The sequence below is a fragment of the Carcharhinus amblyrhynchos genome, chromosome 30 (genome assembly GCF_965287045.1).
Source record: "Carcharhinus amblyrhynchos chromosome 30, sCarAmb.v2.hapA, whole genome shotgun sequence".
Lineage (NCBI taxonomy): Eukaryota > Metazoa > Chordata > Chondrichthyes > Carcharhiniformes > Carcharhinidae > Carcharhinus > Carcharhinus amblyrhynchos.
The window spans coordinates 8,083,002-8,104,929 of NC_137353.1; the positions used below are offsets into that span (position 1 = coordinate 8,083,002).

Sequence of the window (21,928 nt, forward strand, 5' to 3'; positions counted from 1 at the left end):
CTTAGAACTTTTTAGATATTGAGTTGTTGCTTTTTAACTCTTGCCTTTAAGATTGAAATGGTTCTGTATTTTCCAGAGGATAAACGAATCAAATCTACAAAATGATGTGGCATTTGAGTTGATTTATTATTGTCACGTGTTGGGATACAATGAAAAGTTTTGTTTCTTGCACGCTATACAGACAAAGCATGCCATTCATAGAGTACATAGGGGAGAAGGAAAGGAGAGTGTGCAAAATGTAGTATTACAATCACAGCTGGGTATGGAGAAACATCAGCTTAATATATGGTAGGTCCATTTAAAAGTCTGATGGAAGTAGGGAAGAAACTATTCTTGATTTGGTTGGTACGTGACCTCAGACTTTTGTATCTTTTTCCCGACAGAAGATAAGAGAGTGTGCCCAGGATGTGTGGGGTCCTTGATTATGCTGGCAGCTTTTCCGAGGCAGCAGGAAGGGTAAACAGTTAATGGGTGGGAGACTGGTTTGCGTGATGGACTGGGCTACATTCACAATCCTTTCTGGTTTCTTGCGGCTTTGGCCAGAGTAGGAGCCATACCAAGCCATGATACAACTGGAAAGAATGGTTTCTAAGGTGCATCTGTAAAAATCTGAGAGTTGTAGCCGAATTTCCCTTAGCTCCTGAGAAAGTAGAAGCATTGGTGGGCTTTCTTAACTATAGTATTAGTGTGAAGGGACCAGGACAGGGCGTTGGTGATCTGGACACATAGGAGCTTGAAACTGTCGACCATTTCCACGTCATCACCATTGATGTCGACAGGGGCATGTTCTCCACACGCTACCTTTAATTGTAGCTTGGTCTGATATTCTTGTGGCTGCTGCACACACCTGGTTCCTGCTAAGTACCTCCCGGGAACACAACCTGAAATAAGAAACACAGTGGATTGTTGGGTTGAACCTGTACAGGCAGGGTCTATGATACAGCATGCACTGCTCTGATAAGGTGTGCTGTGACATCTTATAAGTGTATCTTTTATTTGCTGTTATGTTTTGAAGAAATGAGTGGATGGAAACCTATGAAGTTAAAATAATTTCACATTGCAATGACTTTTTTCCAAAAACGTTTTGAGAACAGAAATCTTGGAATAAGGTGAAGGTGTATTCAAACATGTTGGGGAAAAAAGGAGAAAGGCAAATAATCAAAAGCGCAGTAATAGCAAGAACTACTGTAAAATACTGATGTTTGAAATGACGCTATCTTAAATGATATGTGCCAAAATCAGAACAATATGCAACAGGCAGTGGAAGCCGTTTCAATAGCAGCATTCAAATGGGAATAGGATATTTACTTGAATTGGAAAAAAATTAAATGGTTATGTGGGATGACCTGGAAGAAGGGGATAAAATGGATTGCAGATAATTGACAGAGGTACTGTGGGCTCACTAACCTCTTTCTGTGCTGTGGGACAATTAATTCTATCCATTTAAATCTAATATCCGACAGTACTTGTACTTTGATCATTTTGTTTGATTACAAATAATTATGAACAAATGAACAATTGAAAATTGAATAAAATTGACTTGAAATATCTTTGTTTTGATGTAATTTCTTTAAAGGAAAGAAATGCTATTGAATCACTGCTTTTTCATTAAGAAATTGAGTATCAGTGTATTTTGCATATTTTAAAATACGCTCACAACTGACTATGATAATTTTATTCGGGATTATAACGGCCTCAAATTTGTTTTCGTTTTTAATCGGGTGTTGTGACAGCGATTTTGACGTATCTTCAATAAGCCAACTTGAATCTGAAGTGATCTTGGTTTGATGCTTGTCACAGTACCCCCCTTGATGGGGCCCTTTTCTTTCAGCGTGCTCGCTGAAGCTCCCTGGAGCTGGGAGCTGGTTCAGCATGCTTATTTAGAGAACATAAAGGGAGAGATTGATTGCTCTGTATGTGAGGGAGGCAGGGTCATGGCACATGCTCAGTGCTGACATTTGGAAGGGAAGTTTTTACGCTCTGCGTGGTGGCTGAGGTCATAGCACAAGCTCAGTGAAAGCTTTCTGAGGTCTCTCAGAGACTGCGTGTGCCACCATTTTGAGTACTGAGAGTAGGAAAAAGGGAGAGTTTTGCTTTCAGTGCAGACTATAGCCAGACTTGGGGATATAATTAAACCTAAAGGACTTGTTTTGACCATGGATGATCTCTTCAGCCCTCGGAGGTAGGCTTATTTATTCTGGCCTATCCTAAAAGGCTGTGGTTTGTAGATTCCTTGCCTTGTCAAATATTTATTATGAAATCTTCATTATTAATGCTGCAAGGCTTTTTGCTGCTGTTTTTCAACGTTTGATCAGCATTAAACAGAAAATGGTGACTCTTCCTGAACAGCTTACTGTCTTTCTCTCTCTTTCATTTTGTAAAGTAAAGGATTGTCACAATTTCTTTTGGTTTGGAGACTAAGAAGAGAAATCAAATCTCCAGAAAAATTATATAATTATTTTGCTGGCAATTTGTGAATTTTCTCTTTCAGATCTATTTAAAGCAGAGTTTATAGCGATGTTTGTGTAATTTACATCTGATTGATATCCTTTAAGCACAGAAAATGCACCTTTTTTTTTAGGATGTATGTGGGTGTGAGAACTATTTGGGCCTGTCAGTTGTTTGGCTAGGAAAATGGTAGTAGGAAGGATTTGGTGTGGACAGCTATTGGTGGTTTTCAGTGATGGGTGGGACCTCAGATGATAGTTTTTCTGGATACTTGAACTTCAGTCTTTTTGACTCCAAACTTGATTTGCAAAAAGAAGATTAAAAAAAAACTTGATATGAGGAACAATTGAAATGTAAATTTTTAAGAAAAAATAAAAGTAAAGCAATATAATGACAAAGCTGATAGTTAACCTGCCCTTTTAATTTGAAACTTGTATTCACTATTTGCATATTGTTGCTTAGTGCAATCTCCAGTGCTAGCTACTTGAATCCACCTTACATCCAATTCTAATCAGCACATTGTTAACAAAGTTCATGGAAGATACACTGAAAGCAAGCTCATTGATGAGAAGTGGTGTTCTTTGAAGCAAATCTGTAAAGGTATTGTGAATATTCTCTAAACATAGTGGCCATTTGTTTTTGGATATCATGGAGTCACTTCCCATCCTCATTCAGCTCTGTTGATGCAGTAATAAAACTCTGATCAACATCTTTGGCAGCCAGAATATCAAAGGAATCCAGACATTTGAGAGCAAAAGATGCTTCAAGAATGCTTGAAACTTCATGTATTTAAATGTCATTGCAATGCAGAAGGTTTTATAAATAATGTCTGTCAACTCTGAAGCCCTGGAAGTTGTAGTGTTCATGGAGTAGAATTCCTACAGTGCAGAAGGAGGCCATTCGGCCCATTGAGTCTGCAAAGACAACAATTCCACACATTTACCCCACTAATCGCTCTAACCTACATATCCCCTGATATTAAGCGACAATTTAGCATGGCCAGTCAACTTAACTCGCATATCTCTTTGGACTGTGGGAGGAAACTGGAGTGCCCGGAAGAAACCCACGCAGACAGAGGGAGAACATGCAAACTCCATACGGACAGTGACCCTAGCCAGGAATCGAACCCAGGTTCCTGGGAGCTGTGAGGCAACAGTGCTAACCATTGTCACTATGCTGCCTGAATAGACGTTAGAAAAAATAAAATCAGATTAGCTTTCAGTTGAAATGATATGCACTTTTCTGAAAAGACCAGTGGCACTTGTTAATTTAAAATTTATAAGATGAGATGATAAAATACCTTAATGTGATGCTCACAAAGCATTTTGTAAATTGATATATTTGAAGTTATCTTCTGGTAAATAATTTAAGTAGCTGTGACATGGCTGACATTAGCAAAGCTTTTAATCTTGTATAAATGTCACCAAAAGGTGTTTTTTATTAAATAGTCAAGAGTTGGTGCCCTTCTTGTTTTTCTAGAAAGCAGTTTTTCTCTTACTAAAAGATTGTCAATTTTTGGTCAATATCAGAATAGCTTTTTCTTCCTATGGCATTTTTAATTGAGTTAGTTATTAAAACCTCTGTAGAAATGGCCAGGATTTACTCAGCCCTTTCCCTCACTGCACCTTGACAATTCAGTTGAGATTGGAAACTCACTACTGGCACGGATGCTATGAGGACACTTTTGCTCTGTAAGAATACTGTGTTGACACATTAGTCCATTGTACCATCAAACTGTATACCGGATAGCTACCACTAACAGAGAAATCAATGTATTCAGAGAAAATAGTTGTCACAAATCTAAAACAAAATTTGTATTGTTTGATTATTTGACTTTGATTTTGAATGTGCAAAGGTGAGCAAAATAAAATTATACTGTGGTAGGGGATTAATAATGGTAGATATAAAGTAGGATTGCCTTGGTGAGGCCACACCTTGAGTATTGTGTGCAGTTTTGGTCTCCTAGCCTGAAGAAAGACGTTCGTGCTATTGAAGGAGTCCAGCGAAGGTTCACCAGACTGATTCCCAGAATGGCATGACTGTCATATGAAGAAAGACTGGATCAACTGGGCTTGTACTCACTGGAATTTAGAAGAATGAGAGGGGAATCTCATAGAAACATAAAATCCAGATGGGACTGGACAGACTAGATGTGGGAAGAATGTTCCCAATGTTAGGGAAGTCAAGAACTAGGGATCACAAACTAAGAATAAAGGGTAAACCTTTCAGGACTGAGATGAGGAAAAACTTCTTCACTGAGAGAGTTGTGAACCTGTGGAAAGCTGTTGGGGGCCGGTTCGTTCGATATGTTCAAGAGGGAACTGGACATGGCCCTTGCGGCTAAAGGGATGAAGGGATATGGAAAGAAAATGGGAGTGGGATACTGAAAGTGTGTCATGAAACATCAATCAACCATGATATTGAATGGTGGTGCAGGCTCAAGGGGCTGACTGGCCTAGTCCTGCACTTATTTTCTATGTTTTTTTCCAGTCCATTGATCATAGAAACTGGTGAAGAAGGTTGGGCACAGGAGTAGACCCTTGCATCTGTTCTATCATTCAGTTAAATCATGATTGATCCATGCCTTTCCTCCATTCACCTGTCTTATAAACAACCATAGTATCTTTACGAAACAAAAATCTGTCATTTAAGTTTTGAAATTACCTAGCCTGAATAGTTGGGGGAAGATTGTTCCAGATTTCCACTACCTTTTGTACAGTGGTAACGGTGACATATAAACTTAACACCTATATCGGTAAATTAGTTAATTGCTTTACCACCTAGAGCACACTAAAATTAGTCTCTTGGTATTATAATTCTAGAATTCTGTCAAATGAAGCTCAACAATTTATTTTTAGCTAATACCAGGGTTAAAACTTCTTCCTATTCTTAATATTATAATTTGTATCAAGAAATCTCACAGTACCAGATTAAAGTCCAACAGGTTTATTTTGAATCATGAGCTTTCAGAGTGCTGCTCCTTCATCAGGTGAAGGAGCAGTGCTTTGAAAGCTTGTAAATCCAAATAAACCTATTAGACTTTAATCTGGTATTGTGATACTTCTTATTGTACCCATTCCAGTCCAACAGTGGCATCTGCACACCATGACTATTTATCTTATGCATTGTCAGAATAAGTTCAAGATTTGTTTGTGTACCAAGTTGTTCCAGAGCGAAGCACACCTAAAGAAAACTTGTCTGCCACACTCAAGAGGGGACATGGCAGCATTGTGGTAATGTCACTGGACTAGTAATCCAGGAACTCAGGCTATACTGTAGGGACATGGATTCAAGTCTTGCCACAACAGCTGATGGAATTTAGTTTTAGTTAATATATTTGGAATTGAAAATTAGTAATAGTGACTGTGAAACAATCATTGATTACTGTAAAATCCTATGTGGTCCTTTAGGGGAGGAAATCTGCCATCCTTATCCGGTCTGGCCTAAAGTACAAAGAAAATTACAGGACAGGAACAGGCCCTTCGGCCTACTTGTGATTTACAGCAATGTGATTTGATTTTTAACTGCATTCTGAAATGGCCTAGCAAACCAACTCAGTTTAAGGACTGTTAGGGATGGGCAACAAAAGCTGACCTTGCCAGTAACACCCACATCCTAAGAAAAAAAGGAAAACATAGAGCACTTTGTTGTATGTCGATAAATACTTATCTCAGAATACTGAATTTGACAGGGATGGATGTTGATTAACAACACCACCATGTTAATGGCAGTTGGTGTGTCTAAAGAGGCTTTCAGTTGTGTTGAACCCTGCAAGGAGGATTCTAGGTTCACTTTTTGATTTATGTTATGATCACTTATCTTATTCAAGGCAGGACTGAGGCTACAGCAATTGTCTCAGCGTCTCCTGACTTGAGAGATGGGAGAAATTGACAGGAGTTCTCGGTTCTGGTCATGAGCACCCACATGGACAACACCTGAAGTCTTAGGCTGTTATGGCCCACAGCCTAGCAATACTTGATGATGGCTGCAAAGTGAAGAATGACCACCGAGGTTGCTGGTCCTGTGCAAAGAAAGACTTGCATTTGTATGGTATCTTAACACGCATTTCGACCATCTCAAAGTACATTTTGATTAAGTAGTTTTAAGCAAATGTGGTAGCCATTGTTTTTGTGCAACAAGATCTCATAAATAGCAAGGTGAGTCACTGTTGCTTGAGGAAAGATTGTTAGTCAGTTTTGAGGAGAACTGTCTGCTCAACTTGTGCCAATGGATCTTTGTATTAATGCCTTATGAGATGTGTCATCCCAGATGGTAACGGTACTCCTTCGGTACTGGTGCAGCATGACAATTTAGATTATATGCTCAAGTCTAGCAGTGGATCTTGAACCCACAGCTTTCTGATTCTGGAGATAGAAGTGTCATGCACTTTATTTGTATGAGGTTTTCATTAAAATGTTTTGCACAAAGTAGCTCCCTTGAATTTCAAACTAATACTGTTGTAAACTCTCAAGAGCTCTGATGAAGGGTCGTCCAGATTCGAAACATAGGTTCTATTCTCTCTCCACAGACCTGCTGAGATGTTCCAGCATTTTCTGTTTCTGCTTCAGATTCCAGCATCTTTGTCTTTATCTTAGCAGTTTATCAATAGTTATCAACATATCAGCACGTGGCGAAATGAGGTAGAAGCAGTACACTCACATTACAATCTAAGCCTTAGTTATGCTTGACTCTCTCAAGGAAACAACAAAGTAAAGCACATCTATATCAAGTGTTCATATGCAAGAATGGTCATTTCTACATTTGAAAGTGGGTGGTTAATATTGCTGTCTGATTTGATAATGGAAATATCACAGCTAATCTGGATCTTGCTTGTAACCAATTTCCACAAAGGCATTTACCATTTATTTACTAGTGTCACAAGTAGGCTTATATTAACATGCAGTGAAGTTACTGTGAATACTCCCCAGTCGCCACACTCCGACACCTGTTTGGGGACACCAAGGGGCATTTTAGCATGGCTAATGCACCTAATCAGCACTAACCAGTCTTTCAGACTGTGGGCGGAAACTAGTCCGGAGGAAACCCATACAGACACAGAGAATGTGCAGACTTCGCACAGGCAGTGATCCAAGCCAAGAATTGAACCCTGGTCCCTGGTTCTCTGAGGCAGCAGTGCTGAACACTGTGCCACCATGCCACCCCTATCAAGACTCGCGGGATAACAGATAGGAGTACAAACTTTTTTTTCCATTCTCTCTCGTGAATCTATGCATGCTTAAATCAGTTGTTGAGTTCTAACTGTTAAACCATAGAAGGTCTGCTAAAAGCAAACTGAGGTTTGCAGCTGTGATCACCTGCTGCAGTAAAACGTTAGGTAACATCGACCATAGAGAGCTGGATTCACTTAGATGGTGTTCAGGCGTGTACTGGCAGGTATACAACTCAGGAAGGAAGTAATTCCCTGCTGAAGAACTGGGCAGAGAGTTGGCAGATGCTAATCCGTTTTCTGTCTGCTAAGGTGGGTGGAGCTTCCCTGCCCGTCAGTTCTAATGAGAATGAGTGGTGCAATTAAGTTGTCTCAATAAATGAGAATGGAACAGTCGAAAACGTGGCCTGTATATGAAGTATAGGTGGCATTGGATTACAAAGAACAAAAGAACAGTACAGCACAGGAAACAGGCCCTTCAGCCCTCCAAGCCTGTGCCGCTCATTAGTCCAACTAGACCATTCGTTTGTATCCCTCCATTCCCAGTCTGCTCATGTGACTGCCCAGGTAAGTTTTAAACGATGCCAGCATGTCTGCCTCCACCACCCTACTTGGCAGTGCATTGCAGGCCTCCACCATCCTCTGTGTAAAAAACGTCCCTCTGATATCTGAGTTATACCTCGCCCCTCTCACCTTGAGCCCGTGACCCCTCGTGATCGTCACCTCCGACCTGGGAAAAAGCTTCCCACTGTTCACCCTATCTATACCCTTCATAATTTTGTACACCTCTATTAGGTCTCCCCTCATTCTCTGTCTTTCCAGGGAGAACAACCCCAGTCTACCCAATCTCTCCTCATAGCTAAGACCCTCCATACCAGGCAACATCCTGGTAAACTTTCTCTGCACTCTCTCTAAAGCCTCCACGTCCTTCTGGTAGTGTGGCGACCAGAACTGGATACCGTACTCCAAATGTGGCCTAACCAGCGTCCTATACAGCTGCAATATCAGGGTCCAGCTTTTATACTCTATTCCTGTCCTATAAAGGCAAGCATACCATATGCTGTCTTCGCCACCTTCTCCACCTGTGCTGCCACCTTCAAGGACTTGCACACCTAGGTCCCTGTGTGTTTCTATACTCTTGATGGCCCTGCCATTTATTGTATAATTACATAATCCAATGGTTTAAAAAATTCTGGTGTCTTTGCCAAGCGGGCAAACGTTAATGCTGTGTAACTAAAAGAACAGAAGAACATTAGAACCAGGGGCAGGAGTAGGCCATCTGGCCTGTTGAGCCTGCTCCGCCATTCGATAAGATCACGGCTGATCTTTCTGTGGACTTAGCTCCACTTATCCACTACTCACCATGATCCTTAATTCCTTTACTGTTCAAAAAATTTTCTATTCTTGCCTTAAAAATGTTCAGCGAGATAGCCTCAACTGCTTCACTGGACAGAGAATTCCACAGATTCATAGCTCTTTGGGTGAAGAAATTCCTTCTCAACTCAGTCCTAAATTTGCTCTCCCTTATTTTGAGGCCATGCCCCCTAGTTCTAGTTTCACTTGCCAGTGGAAGCAACTTCCCTGCTTCTATCCTATCTATTCCCTTCGTAATCTTATATGTATGTTTCTATAAGATCTCCTGTCATTCTTCTGAATTCCAATGAGCATAGTCCCAGTCTATGCAGTCTCTCCTCATAAACCAACCCTCTCAACTCTGGAATCAAATGACAAAGAGTTGCTTTTGTCAGGAACTTTGGCTGATGTTTTGAGGTTTAGAATCCTTGATTCTGTCTGTTTAATATTGCCACCATATTCAATGACTAAATGCATTAAGTGTTGATTTTTTTATTGTATGGAATTGCAGAATGATTTTATTTTTGTTAGTGTAAGTGGGGGTTTACATTCGGCTATTCTGTTCATTTTATTTCTCTGTGGTGACTTGGTAATTATGGCAACGGTGTAAAATATCTGTGTTCCTTCTCTTGCATCTTAACTCGTGAAATGCTGGTGGTTGTATAGAGCAGATCACAGTTTCTTCACTAATGAAACTGTAGATTGTGAGGTTAGCTGATGCAGCAGAATGCACTGTGTGCTTACTTATTGTTTTGATTAAGAGTCGTGCTGTACTGCCTAAACCTACATATTTCTGTGCAGTTATCACACATAATGCTTTCAATTACAGTATTTTGTCATCAAGCCTGAACCAAATTAATGTTTGATGCAACTGACATGACAGTCTAATTTGTAAAAGCATCATATGATAGATTTGTCCGAGTAAATATTTTTATTTTTTTTAAAGCCCTCTTAGCCTTGGTAATCAAACAAATGCATGGCTGTACTTTTTCTCAATTACCTAGTTACTTACCATTCTAACTCCCTCTAAGAAAAGCAAACTATTGGAATCATTTTGATTTAAGACCCCCTTGTTTTCTTCTGATGGTTTTGTTTGTTTTCCTAATTATCTTGTAAATTCTGATGGCCGCTTTGGAGAAGCATCTTGGAGGAATTGCTTAATCCATTCAAGTGAGGGTGCATCGCTAACAAATCCAGTTCACTGGATTTTGACTGTAAAATTATGTTCAAGCGTCATCCAGCATTAAGATCTACAAAGCAAGAAGAGTCCAGATTTGATTCTCAATCTGGCCTATTGTGCAAACCTACTCCCCCACCCCTTCCTCCACTATTGTCAGCCATGCCTTCATCTAACTAAGCTCTGGAATTCCCCTCCCTGATCTGATCTGGATGAGGGTATAGTTGGGTGGATTAGTGAATTTGCTGATGACACCAAAGTCGGAGGTGTGGTAGATAGTGAGGAAGGGTGTCTTAGTTTACAGGGGGACTTGGACAAGTTGCAGAGCTGGGCCGAGAGGTGGCGGATGGAGTTTAATGCGGAAAAGTGTGAGGTAATTCACTTTGGCAGGAATAACAGATGTGTGGAGTATAGGGCTAACGGTAGGACTCTGAATAGAGTGGATGAACAGAGGGATCGAGGTGTATGTGTACATAGATCCCTGAAAGTTGGGAATCAAGTAGATAGGGTTGTTAGGAAGGCATACGGTGTCTTGGCATTTATTGGTAGGGGGATTGAATTTAGGAGCCACAGTGTCATGTTGCAACTGTACAAGACTCTGGTGCAGCCGCACTTGGAGTATTGTGTGCAGTTCTGGTCCCCACATTATAGGAAGGATGTGGAGGCTTTGGAGAGGGTGCAGAGGAGGTTTACCAGGATGTTGCCTGGTATGGAGGGGAGGTCCTATGAGGAGAGACTGAGGGATTTGAGGTTGTTTTCGTTAGAAAGAAGGCAGCTAAGAGGGGACCTTATTGAAACATATAAGATGATTAGAGGTTTGGATAGGGTGGACAGTGATAGCCTTTTTCCTCAGATGGAGAAAGCTAGCACGAGGGGGCATAGCTTTAAATTAAGGGGTGGTAGTTATAGGACGGATGTCAGGGGTAGGTTCTTTACCCAGAGGGTGGTGAGGGATTGGAATGCCCTGACTGCTGCAGTTGTAAATGCGCCTAGTTTGGGGACGTTTAAGAGATCTGTGGATAGGTTTATGGATGGAAAGGGTTTGGTTTAGGTTAGAGGGTCATTGCTTTTTAACTGGTCGGCGCAACATCGTGGGCTGAAGGGCCTGTTCTGCGCTGTTATGTTCTATGTTCTATAAACCCCTCTGCCTCCCAACCTTTCCTCTCTTTTGATCACTCCTTAATTCTACCTGTCTGAATTTCATTTATGTTCTAGCGTGCCCTTTGCATCAGTGTTATACTTACCAATTCTTTTTTCAGTTTCCAATCATTTCACTGACCAAAGAAGGAATAATTGGTCAATTGTATTGCTTGAAGTCAGGTAAGGTTACCCTATGCTACCCGTTTTTAGTTGGCTGATGAGCAATGTCAAGTGGGGTGTCATAGTTATTTCAGTCCATGGGATATATTGAGGGTGAGATTTAAGCCATAAATTGAAGAATAAGTAGCTTGATCTTACTGAGCCTAGATGTTCTTTACTTTTCTTCTCACCTCTTTGGGGAACCTATGTTATTCTTGAGTCAGCAAGTAAGTGACTGGGGTAACTTTCACTCTGAGTTTTTTAAGAAGGGCTTGGCTCCAAGCTGACACCTTCGCCCAGAATGACTTCTGGAATCCAAAAATGAAGAGCGAAGAGAATTGCTGAACTAAATTCTGATATCTTTGCTACACAAGTTATTGGAGCATTGACGCGATGTGTTGCCTTCTGTAGCTGTAACTGTGTCTTTAATCAATAGGAACATTTATAAATGATTAATGCAAAGCCCCATAATCAACCCAGAGTCCGAAATATGTAATTCTGTTAAGGCTTGAGAAGGTGGCTGACCAACACCTTCTCAAGGGCGGTACGGCATAGGCAATAAATGCTGGTTGAGTCAGTGTTGTTCAGGTCCTTTGAATGAATTAAAAAAAACTTATTTAAATGTGGGGTGGCACAGTGTTAGGGACCCAGGTTCGATTCCTAGCTTGGGTCACCGTCTGTGTGGAGTCTGCACGTTCTCCCTGTGTCTGTGAGAGTTTCCTTCGGGTGCTCCGGTTTCCTCCCACAGTCCGAAAGATACGTAGGTTAGATGCATTGGCCGTGCTAAATTCTCCCTCAGTGTACTCAAACAGGTGCCAGAGTGGGGCGATGAGGGGATTTTCACAGTAACTTCATTGCAGTGTTAATGTAACTCGTGACGCTAATAAACAAACTTTAACAAAAAGCAGTAGCCTCTTCTGCCAGCTGAGATGGATGTGCGCAGATTGAATGCTGCATTTACCGACATCACGATCCTGATTCTTCAAAAGCAGCTCGTTGATTGGTGAAGCATTTTGGGACATTCTGAAGATGTGAAAAATGCTGTATAAATGTACACTACCAATTGTACAATGGGCAAGAGACCGCTATAGACCAAATGGCAAATTATACAAGTGACCTGCATGAACCTGCACAAGCAATAGGTAATTTCAAAATTGTGCATCACACAAGAATTCTGTGGAAACTGGTGTCCCATATCAGTAATATTGTTAATTATTTTCAATGTTAAAGAATATATGAGGTTTGTGCTATAAGCATCTTTTGGGTGCAGTTGTGCTGCCACTCTTGTGTTTCTGCAATGTTATTTGTATTTTGCAGTAATTCTGGAGTCTGCTGTCAAGCGCTGCTGTGCAAAACCTCCTCAGGGAGCCCATCTCACACTGCTTGGGCTCTTCACCGCATTGCGTAAGACTCCAATGCGGTGTCCTGGTCACCATATAAACAAAGCAGAGATTCTTTTAATGCTGTAACAGTAGCCATTCCTGTCCATGTTCTTAAATCATTCAACAATTTGCTGTCAGCTAAGCAGAACACGTGTGAAGCTGCAGGCGTGAAGTTGTGTCTCTGTGAAAGTTCGTTTACCAGTATCAAACTAGTATGTGGTTCTGAATCAGTACTGTAACAACCACTCTTAGACTTCAATCAGCATTTTATAAGCATTTCATAGTAAACTTAATTTGCATATATGTGTATAATAAACTTGGTCTCTGAATGAAGATGACATTTAATCCTTGAATTGATACGTAACTCTAGAATTGAAATCTCTAACTTTAAGATACTTCTACCTTTTTATCCCTTTACTACTTAATTTATTATTGTCACGCGTATTAGTGTACGGTGAAAACCATTGTTTCTTGTGCACTGTATAGGCAAAGCATACCGTTCATAGAAAAGGCAAGGAGAGAGCACAGAATGTAGTGTAACGGTCATGGATAGGATGTAGAGAAAGATCAACCTAGTGCCAACTAAGTCCATTCATAAGAACATAAGAAATAGGAGCAGGAGTAGGCCATCCAGCCCTTCGAGCCTGCCCCGCCATTCAATAAGATCATGGCTGATCTGTCGTGGCTCAGTTCCACATTCCCGCCCTCTCCCCATAACCCTTAATCCCCTCGCTTATCAAAAACCCATCAACCCGTGTCTTAAAAATATTTCGCGAGGCAGCCTCCACCACCTCAACGGGCAGAGAATTCCAGCGGTTCACCACCCTTTGAGTGAAGAAGTTCCTCCTCAACTCTGTTCTAAACCGCCCCCCCTTTATCTTGAGGCTGTGCCCCCTAGTCCTACTGTCCTTTCTGAGCAGGAAGAGTCTCTCCACATCTATCCTATCCATCCCATTCATCATCTTATACGTCTCAATGAGATCTCCCCTCATTCTTCTAAACTCTAACGAGTACAAGCCTAGTTTATTCAGCCTCTCCTCATAGCTCAACCCCCTCAACTCCGGTATCAGCCTAGTAAACCTCCTCTGCACTCCCTCCAAGGCCAAAATATCCTTGCGTAAGTACGGCGACCAAACCTGCACACAGTACTCCAGCTGCGGCCTCACCAATGCCCTATACATTCAAAAGTCTGATGGTAGCAGGGAAGAAACTGTTCTTAAGTCAGTTGGGTGAGTCGGTTGGTATACGACCTCAGACTTTTGTATCTCTTTGCCAATGGGTGAAGGTGGAAGAGAGAATGTTCGGGATGTGTGGGGTCCTTAATCACGCTGGCTGTTTTTCTGCGGCAACAGGAACAGTAGTCAGAGTCAGTGGATGGGACGCTGGTTTGTGTGATGAATTGGGCTACATTCACAATTACATTCACAGGAACAGTAGTCAGAGTCAGTGGATGGGAGGCTGGTTTGCGTGATGAATTGGGCTACATTCACAATCCTTTGTAGTTTTGGGCAGAGCAGGAGCCATACCAAGCTGTGATACAACCAGAAAGAATGGTTTCTATGATGCTTGTTTTGTGAAAAACGCACATCTCCTTGGTGAAATTTTGTTATGTAAACCTCTTCAACTTTAGGCTATCCCCACCTTTTACAAAAGTGAAACTGGAATCAGTTAAATTTTATTTGATGACGGTCCAGGGAAATAATTTTGGATATTTTATAACCAAAAGGTGCTATGTTTATGTTGGGAGATTGTTTGACACTGTGGGACCCAATATACCTTCAGCTGACCAGTACTTCCTAGCTGTCTTCACTGAATGACAATAAGAGCAGGAAGAATCCTAAAATCAGTGAATTCGAAGCAAGCTGAGATCATCCCCCTTTATATCTCCCAGAGTCACACTAACAACGCACTGGCATTCCGAGCAATGAAGAAACCTTCCTGCACCTAATATAGCATTCAGATGACATGAACCAAGGAGTGAAACTAGAGAATAGCAAAGACAACTAAGCACTATCAAACTTCTCCATATTGTAGATTGCAACAACATTTTTCAAAATAAAACTATCCTCTTTCAAACATGCAGCCATCCTTGATTGTACCATCCGAATGAAATTGCAGCTGTTTACATATCAATGTGTGATATTGAATTTTTATTTTTAGATTTTATTCTTTCAGAACCTGTTTGAGGATGGTACAGATGGAAATAGATAAGACTGTAAGACATAGGAGCAGAATTAGACCACTAGACCCATTCAATCATGGCTGATACTTTTCTCATCCCATTCTCCTGCCTTTTCTCCATAACCCCTGATCCCCTTATCAATCATAAGAACATAAGAACATAAGAAATAGGAGCAGGAGTAGGCCATCCAGCCCTTCGAGCCTGCCCCGCCATTCAATAAGATCGTGGCTGATCTGTCGCTGCTCAGTTCCACTTTCCCGCCCTCTCCCCATAACCCTTAATCCCCTCTCCTATCAAAAACCCATCAACCCGCGTCTTAAAAATATTTAGCGAGGCAGCCTCCACCACTTCAACGGGCAGAGAATTCCAGAGATTCACCACCCTTTGAGTGAAGAAGTTCCTCCTCAACTCCGTTCTAAACCGCCCCCCTTTTATCTTGAGGCTGTGCCCCCTAGTCCTATTGTCTTTTTTGAGCGGGAAGAGTCTTTCCACCTCTATCCTATCCATCCCATTCATCATCTTATACGTCTCAATGAGATCTCCTCTCATTCTTCTAAACTCTAACGAGTACAAGCCCAGTTTATTCAGCCTCTCCTCATAGAACCTGTTTATCTCTGTCTTAAAAGCACTAAATGACGTGGCCTCCACAGCCTTCTGCGGCAATGTGTTCCACAGATTCACCACTCTGGCTCAAGAAATTCTTCCTCATCTCTGTTTTAAAGGATCGTCCCTTTAGCCTGAGGTTGTGCCCTCTGGTTCTAGTTTTTCTTACGGGGAAACGTCCTTTCCACGTCCAGTCTATCCTGGCCTCGCAGTATCCTGTAAGTTTCATTAAGATCCCCCCCTCATCCTTCTAAACTCCAACCAGTACAGACCCAGAGTCCTCAACCGTATGGGTGGGGCTGCAGCATATTTTTTAAACATTCAAGCTCACATAATTGAAATTATGCAAGTCAAAGTTTGAGTAAAATGGTGCTGTGATCATTGATACATTAGTTGAATTCTCCTGTTTTGGGTCTAAGCCCCATTGAAGGGCAGGAATAGAGTGTTTCCCATTGCAAAGGCTGGGGAGTAAACATGCCAAATCTTCAAGCCCTGACCTCATTAATTAAGCACCCAGATGTTTCAGGCTGTATCCTGTGGCAGGACAGGCCTGATGGCACATGGTCTGCCTCTGTGTCCAGGCCCCATATTAAGAATGCAGTCAACAATACTGACCCACTGTTGAAGAAAGAAGCCTCCCAAAATGAAATGGATTGCTAGGAACATTCTGAGGCTGGGAGATGGTCCCCATCCAGGACACTGAATTTCGAAGATCCACCTGCATATGCCCCCCCAACCCAGTGCTGTGGTTCCAGGGTCCAGAATTGCGGGTGGCCTCCATCCTGACCTCCAGAGGCAGCCCCAGACATTGTTCCTGACATTTGTATACCACTTTGTTCCAAACATGTTTCCCAGCGGTGTCATGGAGAATGTGACAATGGGGGGGCAGGACCTTCATCCCATCAGTGGGATGTAGTTTCATACAGGCCTCCAGCAGGTTTCCCAACCAGTCATGGCAGGCACCAGTGAATCCATGCCAGGGGCTTGGGAGAATTCTGCCCATTTATTTCATAAGATAATAGTGTTGATTGCGTCTCAAAATGCAACCGATGCCTGTGAAACTCTAATATTTTGCTTGAATTTCATTGTGAAAGCTACACTGACCAAGTAAAGCCATCAAAAAGATTTTTGATGAGGGTAGTGTGGTTGATGTGATGCATGTGAACTTTTGAAAGGCATTTGATAAAATGCCACATAACAGGCTTGCCAGCAAGTCTGAAGCTTATGAAATAAATTAATAAATGGATATGAAGTTGGCTGAGAGATGGGAAATGGAGAACAGTGATGAACAGTTGTGTTTCAGACTTGTGGAAGGTATGTATACTGCAGTTCCTCAGGGGTTGGTACTCGGAACACTGCCTTTATTGAAAGCTATTAATGACAAACTTAACGGTTCAGGCCACAGTTTCAAAATTTGCAAGTATTATGACTTACCTCAAATGGACATAGACTGATGGAATGGATGGACGCATGGTGGATGAAATTTAACAAAGAGAAAAATTAGAATCCCTACAGTGCAGAAAGAGGCTATTCAGCCCATCAAGCCAGGACTGACTGTTAAAAAGCATCCCACCCAGGTCATCCCCTCCACCCTATCCTCAAAACCCAATGCATTTATCATGGCCACTAACCTAACCAGCACGTTTTTCGGACTGTGGGAGGAAACCGGAGCACCTGGAGAAATCCATGTAGACATGGGGAGAATGTGCAAACTCCACACAGTCACCCAAGGCTGGAATCAAACCCAGGACCCTGCTGCTCTGAGGAAGTAGTGCCAGCCAATGTGCCATCAAGTTATGCATTTTGGTAGAAAGACCAAGGCGACACAATACAAAATAGCAATACAATTTTAAAGTAAAGGAGCAGAGAGATCAAAAGTATAAGGCCCCCTTTGATAAAGGGTCATCTGGACTCGAAACGTCAGCTCTTTTCTCTCCTTATAGGTGCTGTTGGACCTGCTGAGATTTTCCAGCATTTTCTCTTTTGAGATCAAAGGTCTGTGTGCACAAATTGTTGATGGTCACCAAACAGGCTGAAAAAGTAGATTTTGATTTGATTTATTATTGTCACATGTATTAACAAACAGTGAAAAGTATTGTTTCTTGTGTGCTATACAGACAAGACATACCATTCATAGAGAAGGAAATGAGAATGCAGAATGTAGTATTACAGTCATAGCTAAGATGTAGAGAAAGATCAACTTAGTGCAAGGTAAGTCCATTCAAAAGTCTGACAGCAGCAGGGAAGAAACTGCTCTTGAGTAGGTTGGTACATGACCTCAGACTTTTGTATCTTTTTCCCAAAGGTGGAAGAGAGAATGTCCGGGGCAAGTGGGGGTCCTTAATTAAGCTGGCTGTTTTGCCAAGGCAGCAGGATTTGTAGACAGAGTCAATGGATGGGAGGCTGGTTTGCATGATGGATTGGGCTACATTCATGACCTTTTGTAGTTCCTTGTGGTCTTGGGCAGAGCAGGAGCCATACCAAGCTGTGATACAAGCAGAAAAAATGCTTTCTATGGTGCATCTGTACAAGTTGGTGAGAGTCATAGCTGACATGCCCAATTTCCTCAGTCTTCTGAGAAAGCAGAGGCATTGGTGGGCATTCTTAACTATAGTGTCAGCGTGGAGAGGGACCAGGACAGGTTGATGGTGATTCGGACACCTAAAAACTTGAAGCTCTCGATTTTACTTAAGTCAAAAGAAGCTTTTTACTTCTTCCCCGTTGATGTAGACAAGGGCATGTTCTCCTTTACACTTCCTGAAGTCGATGAAAAGCCATATGAGGTTCTGGATTCTTTAAATAGAGACAAAAGAGTACTAAAGCAGGCAAGTTATTTTGAACCTTTACAGGACACTTCGGCCACAACTGGAGCATCGTGTCTAATTCTTGGCACTTTAGGACAGATGTGAAGGTTTTACAACAAATGCGGAAAGGATTTATGGGAATGGTACCAGGAATTAGGAATATTGTTTACATGGATAGATTGGAGAAGCTGGGGCTGTTATCCTTTGAGAAGAAAAGAGAAGGCTGGGAGGAGATTTGTTAGAGGTGGTCAAAATTATGAGGAGTTCAGACAGAGCAGATGGAAAAGGATTGTTCCCGTTGGCAGAAGGGTCAAAAACCAGAGGATGCCGATTTAAGCTGATTGACAAAAAGAACCAAAGGCAGCATGAAGAAAAGTTTCTTTTACACAGACTGTGGATATAACTGGAATGCAGAGCCCAAGAGGGTGCTAGAGGCAGTTTCAGTAATAGTTTTCAAAGGAGGAATTGGATAAGCAGCTGAAAGAAAATGGAAAAGAGCATTGGAGTTGGACACCACTCTTGCAGAGAACTGGCGCAAGATTTGACAGACCGCATGGCCTGAAGATAAAGGCAAAATACTGCAGATGCTGGAATCAGAAACAAAAACAAAAAACGCTGGAAAATCTCAGCAGGCCTGACAGCATCTGTGGAGAAAAAATAGAGCCAATGTTTCGAGTCTAGATGACCCTTTGTCAGAGCTGAATGGCCTCCGGTGCTGTAAGCATTCTTTGAATCTATTGTCATATTTCTAGACTAAATGCGAAGCTCTTGGTTAACTCAGACATCATTTCCTGACGTAAAAAAAATTGAAAACAGTTGATTCTTAGTCAAGGTAGATTTTCACAGTACATTTAAAAATGATTGCTTAAAGCAAAACTAAAATAAAATCCCCTACCTGCCTGTTGCTGGTTTATGGTTTACGATTTACACCTCCCTTGCTCTTTATTTAAAATTGCATGTTTTTACTTTCTGACTAATCCTTGCTAATTCACACCAGAGCATCAAAACATATGATCCAAGTGAGGGTGAAGGTGAACAAATTAAGATTTTTTTATTATTTTATACTTCTGTGATGTGGAGATGCAGCTGTTGGTCTGGGGTGGGCACAGTAAGAAGGCTCACAAGACCATGTTAAAGTCCAACAGGTTTATTTGGAATCACAAGCTTTCAGAGCACTGCTCCTTCATCAGGTGACTCACCTGAAGAAGGAGCAGCGCTCCAAAAGCTTGTGATTCCAAATAAACATGTTGGGCTTTAATTGGTGTTGTGAGACTTCTTATACCTTTATTAGATGATTGAAGAGAACTTTACAGTCAGGGTGGAATGCTGTTGATATAATAAACCTTTTGTGAGTTATTTTTTCTTAGGTTGGTTGTGGGGAGGGTATGCATGGAGGAGAGAAGAGCAGAGAGATGGATTCTGCTGGTGTCCTAAGATATTTGAGGAGTTAATTTCAGTAGGTCATGAATTGTAGCTCAGTAGCTCATCAATACTTGAACTTCATGATGTAATTGGGCACATTTTTCAAGTGTTGACTAGGCCACTTGACAGATAATTGGAACCATTACAGAAAGAAGTAGTAATGTCTTTTTTTTGGTGTCAAAATGAGATCGGAAAGCTGATTGTTCAGACTGCTCCACTTGAATCACCTAAATGACCTGCTAAAGCGCTATTTCCACCTCAACTGGAAAAGCAAGCAAGGTAGAGAGTAAATCTGTAAGACTAATGAGGAGGAAGCATCATAAAAATCATCGAGTAACATGCAGAACCCTCATCAACAATACCATTGGTTACTGGATTGTGCTGTACAGGGTAACTGAAAGCAAACTTTGCACAGATATCGGACTATTCCGCTTTTGCCATTCCTTTTTTTGGGGCTATATGTAGTGCAATATTTGCTTCCCCTTTCTGTCTCCAAAAAACATCATGGATTTAAATGCCTTGTTTCGTTCTGTCTCATGCATGCTCATTCTTTTCCTTTTATTGCATAGTCTACATATCTTGGTGGCACAGTGGTTAGCACTGCTGCTTCACCATGCCAGGGACCTGAGTTCAGTTCCAGCCTTGGGAGACTATGCAAATTCCAAACAGACATTCTCTCCATGTCTGCATGGGTTTCCTCCAGGTGCTCCGATTTCCTCCCAAAGTTCAAAGACGTGCAGGTTGGGTGCATTGGCATGATAAACTGCACCTTAGAACTGACAAAGTATATTGGGGCATTGGTTAGGATAAAGTTTCAGACTACATCCTTACTTTGCTTCTAATTTCTAATTCCATGTATTGCTGTCTTTTGTTTTATGAAAATATTTTTTATTGAAGATTCTTTTCCATTTTGAAAAACAATACAACAAACCCTCAAGGATTTGTTCAGTGCAGCATTATCATTTTTCATACATACATACAGAAAGTGACATGAATGCCAATACAGTTGGTTCAAATTATTCATTACAAATGGTGCCTCCAAAGATATAAACAATAAAAGGATGTTTCAGAAATTGGAGGAAAACGGGATAAAACCATGAGAATTTGGCCTAATGGTGCATGTTCTCACTTACAGAATACTAGAGACAGAGCCACATAACTTAAGATTCCAGGATTTTCAAAATAGCCATTGTGTATTTAGCCAAGGAGAATATAGGCTATCGACACAAAGATGTGTAGGTTAGATGGATCAGCAGTGATAAATGTGTGGAGTTATGAGGATAGAACCTGGGTAAGATACTCTTGTGAAAGTGCAGGCTCAGTAAAAATTAACGCAGAAGGAACATGATCACAAACAGCAAAAGATTTGACCTGTTGGTCTTAAGTTATCCTGTGCACCACCTTATAATTATTAACAATAGTTAGCCACAGCACATTGGTGTGTCCCTAACCTCATTTGCTCACGCCCATGCATATTCATATTGAAGCACATCCCAAATAGGCATCTTTACCTGACCCAGATTCTTAATTAAAATGGTAAATATGAGAGAGAAGGAGACTGAAAGGAGACAAATGAAAGAAAAAGGGAGGAGTAATATGGAGATAACTACAAGAATTATCTGATTTGATTTATTATTGTCACATGTATTAACATACAGTGAAAAGTATTGTTTCTTGTGCGCTATGCAGATAAAAACATACTATGCACATAGCTAGGGTGTAGAGAGCGATCAACTTAATGCAAGGTAAGTCCATTCAGAAGTCTGACAGTAGCAGGAAAGAAGCTGTTCTTGAGTCGGTTGGTATGTGACCTCAGACTTCTGTATCTTTTCCCCAAAGGAAGAAAGTGGAAGAGAGAATGTCTGCGTTGCGTGGTGTCCTTAATTATGCTGGCTGCTTTGCCAGGCAGTGGGAAGTGTAGAAAGAGTCCATGGCTGATTTGCACGTTGGATTGGACTACATTCACAACGTTTTATAGTTCCTTGCAGTCTTGGGCAAAGCAGGACCCATTTCAAGCTGTGAAACAACCAGAAAAAATGCTTTCTGTGGCGTATCTGTAAAATTTGGTGAGAGTCATAGCTGACATGCCAA

The 21,928-nt window shown here is 41.3% G+C and overlaps 1 protein-coding gene across 7 annotated transcripts in view; it reads left to right on the top strand.

Annotated features, from left to right (window-relative positions):
• Positions 1-21,928, top strand: part of rerea (arginine-glutamic acid dipeptide (RE) repeats a) — a 529,737-nt gene that overhangs the window by 297,464 nt on the left and 210,345 nt on the right. The window contains exon 1 of one of the 7 annotated variants that reach the window (XM_080215247.1): positions 2,041-2,182. The exons of the other annotated variants lie outside the window; for them this stretch is intronic. Coding sequence (XP_080071373.1) covers positions 2,157-2,182 — 26 coding nt within the window. The 5' untranslated portion in view covers positions 2,041-2,156. Of the gene's footprint in view, positions 1-2,040; positions 2,183-21,928 lie in introns of those variants that run through there. 7 annotated transcript variants of the gene reach the window in all.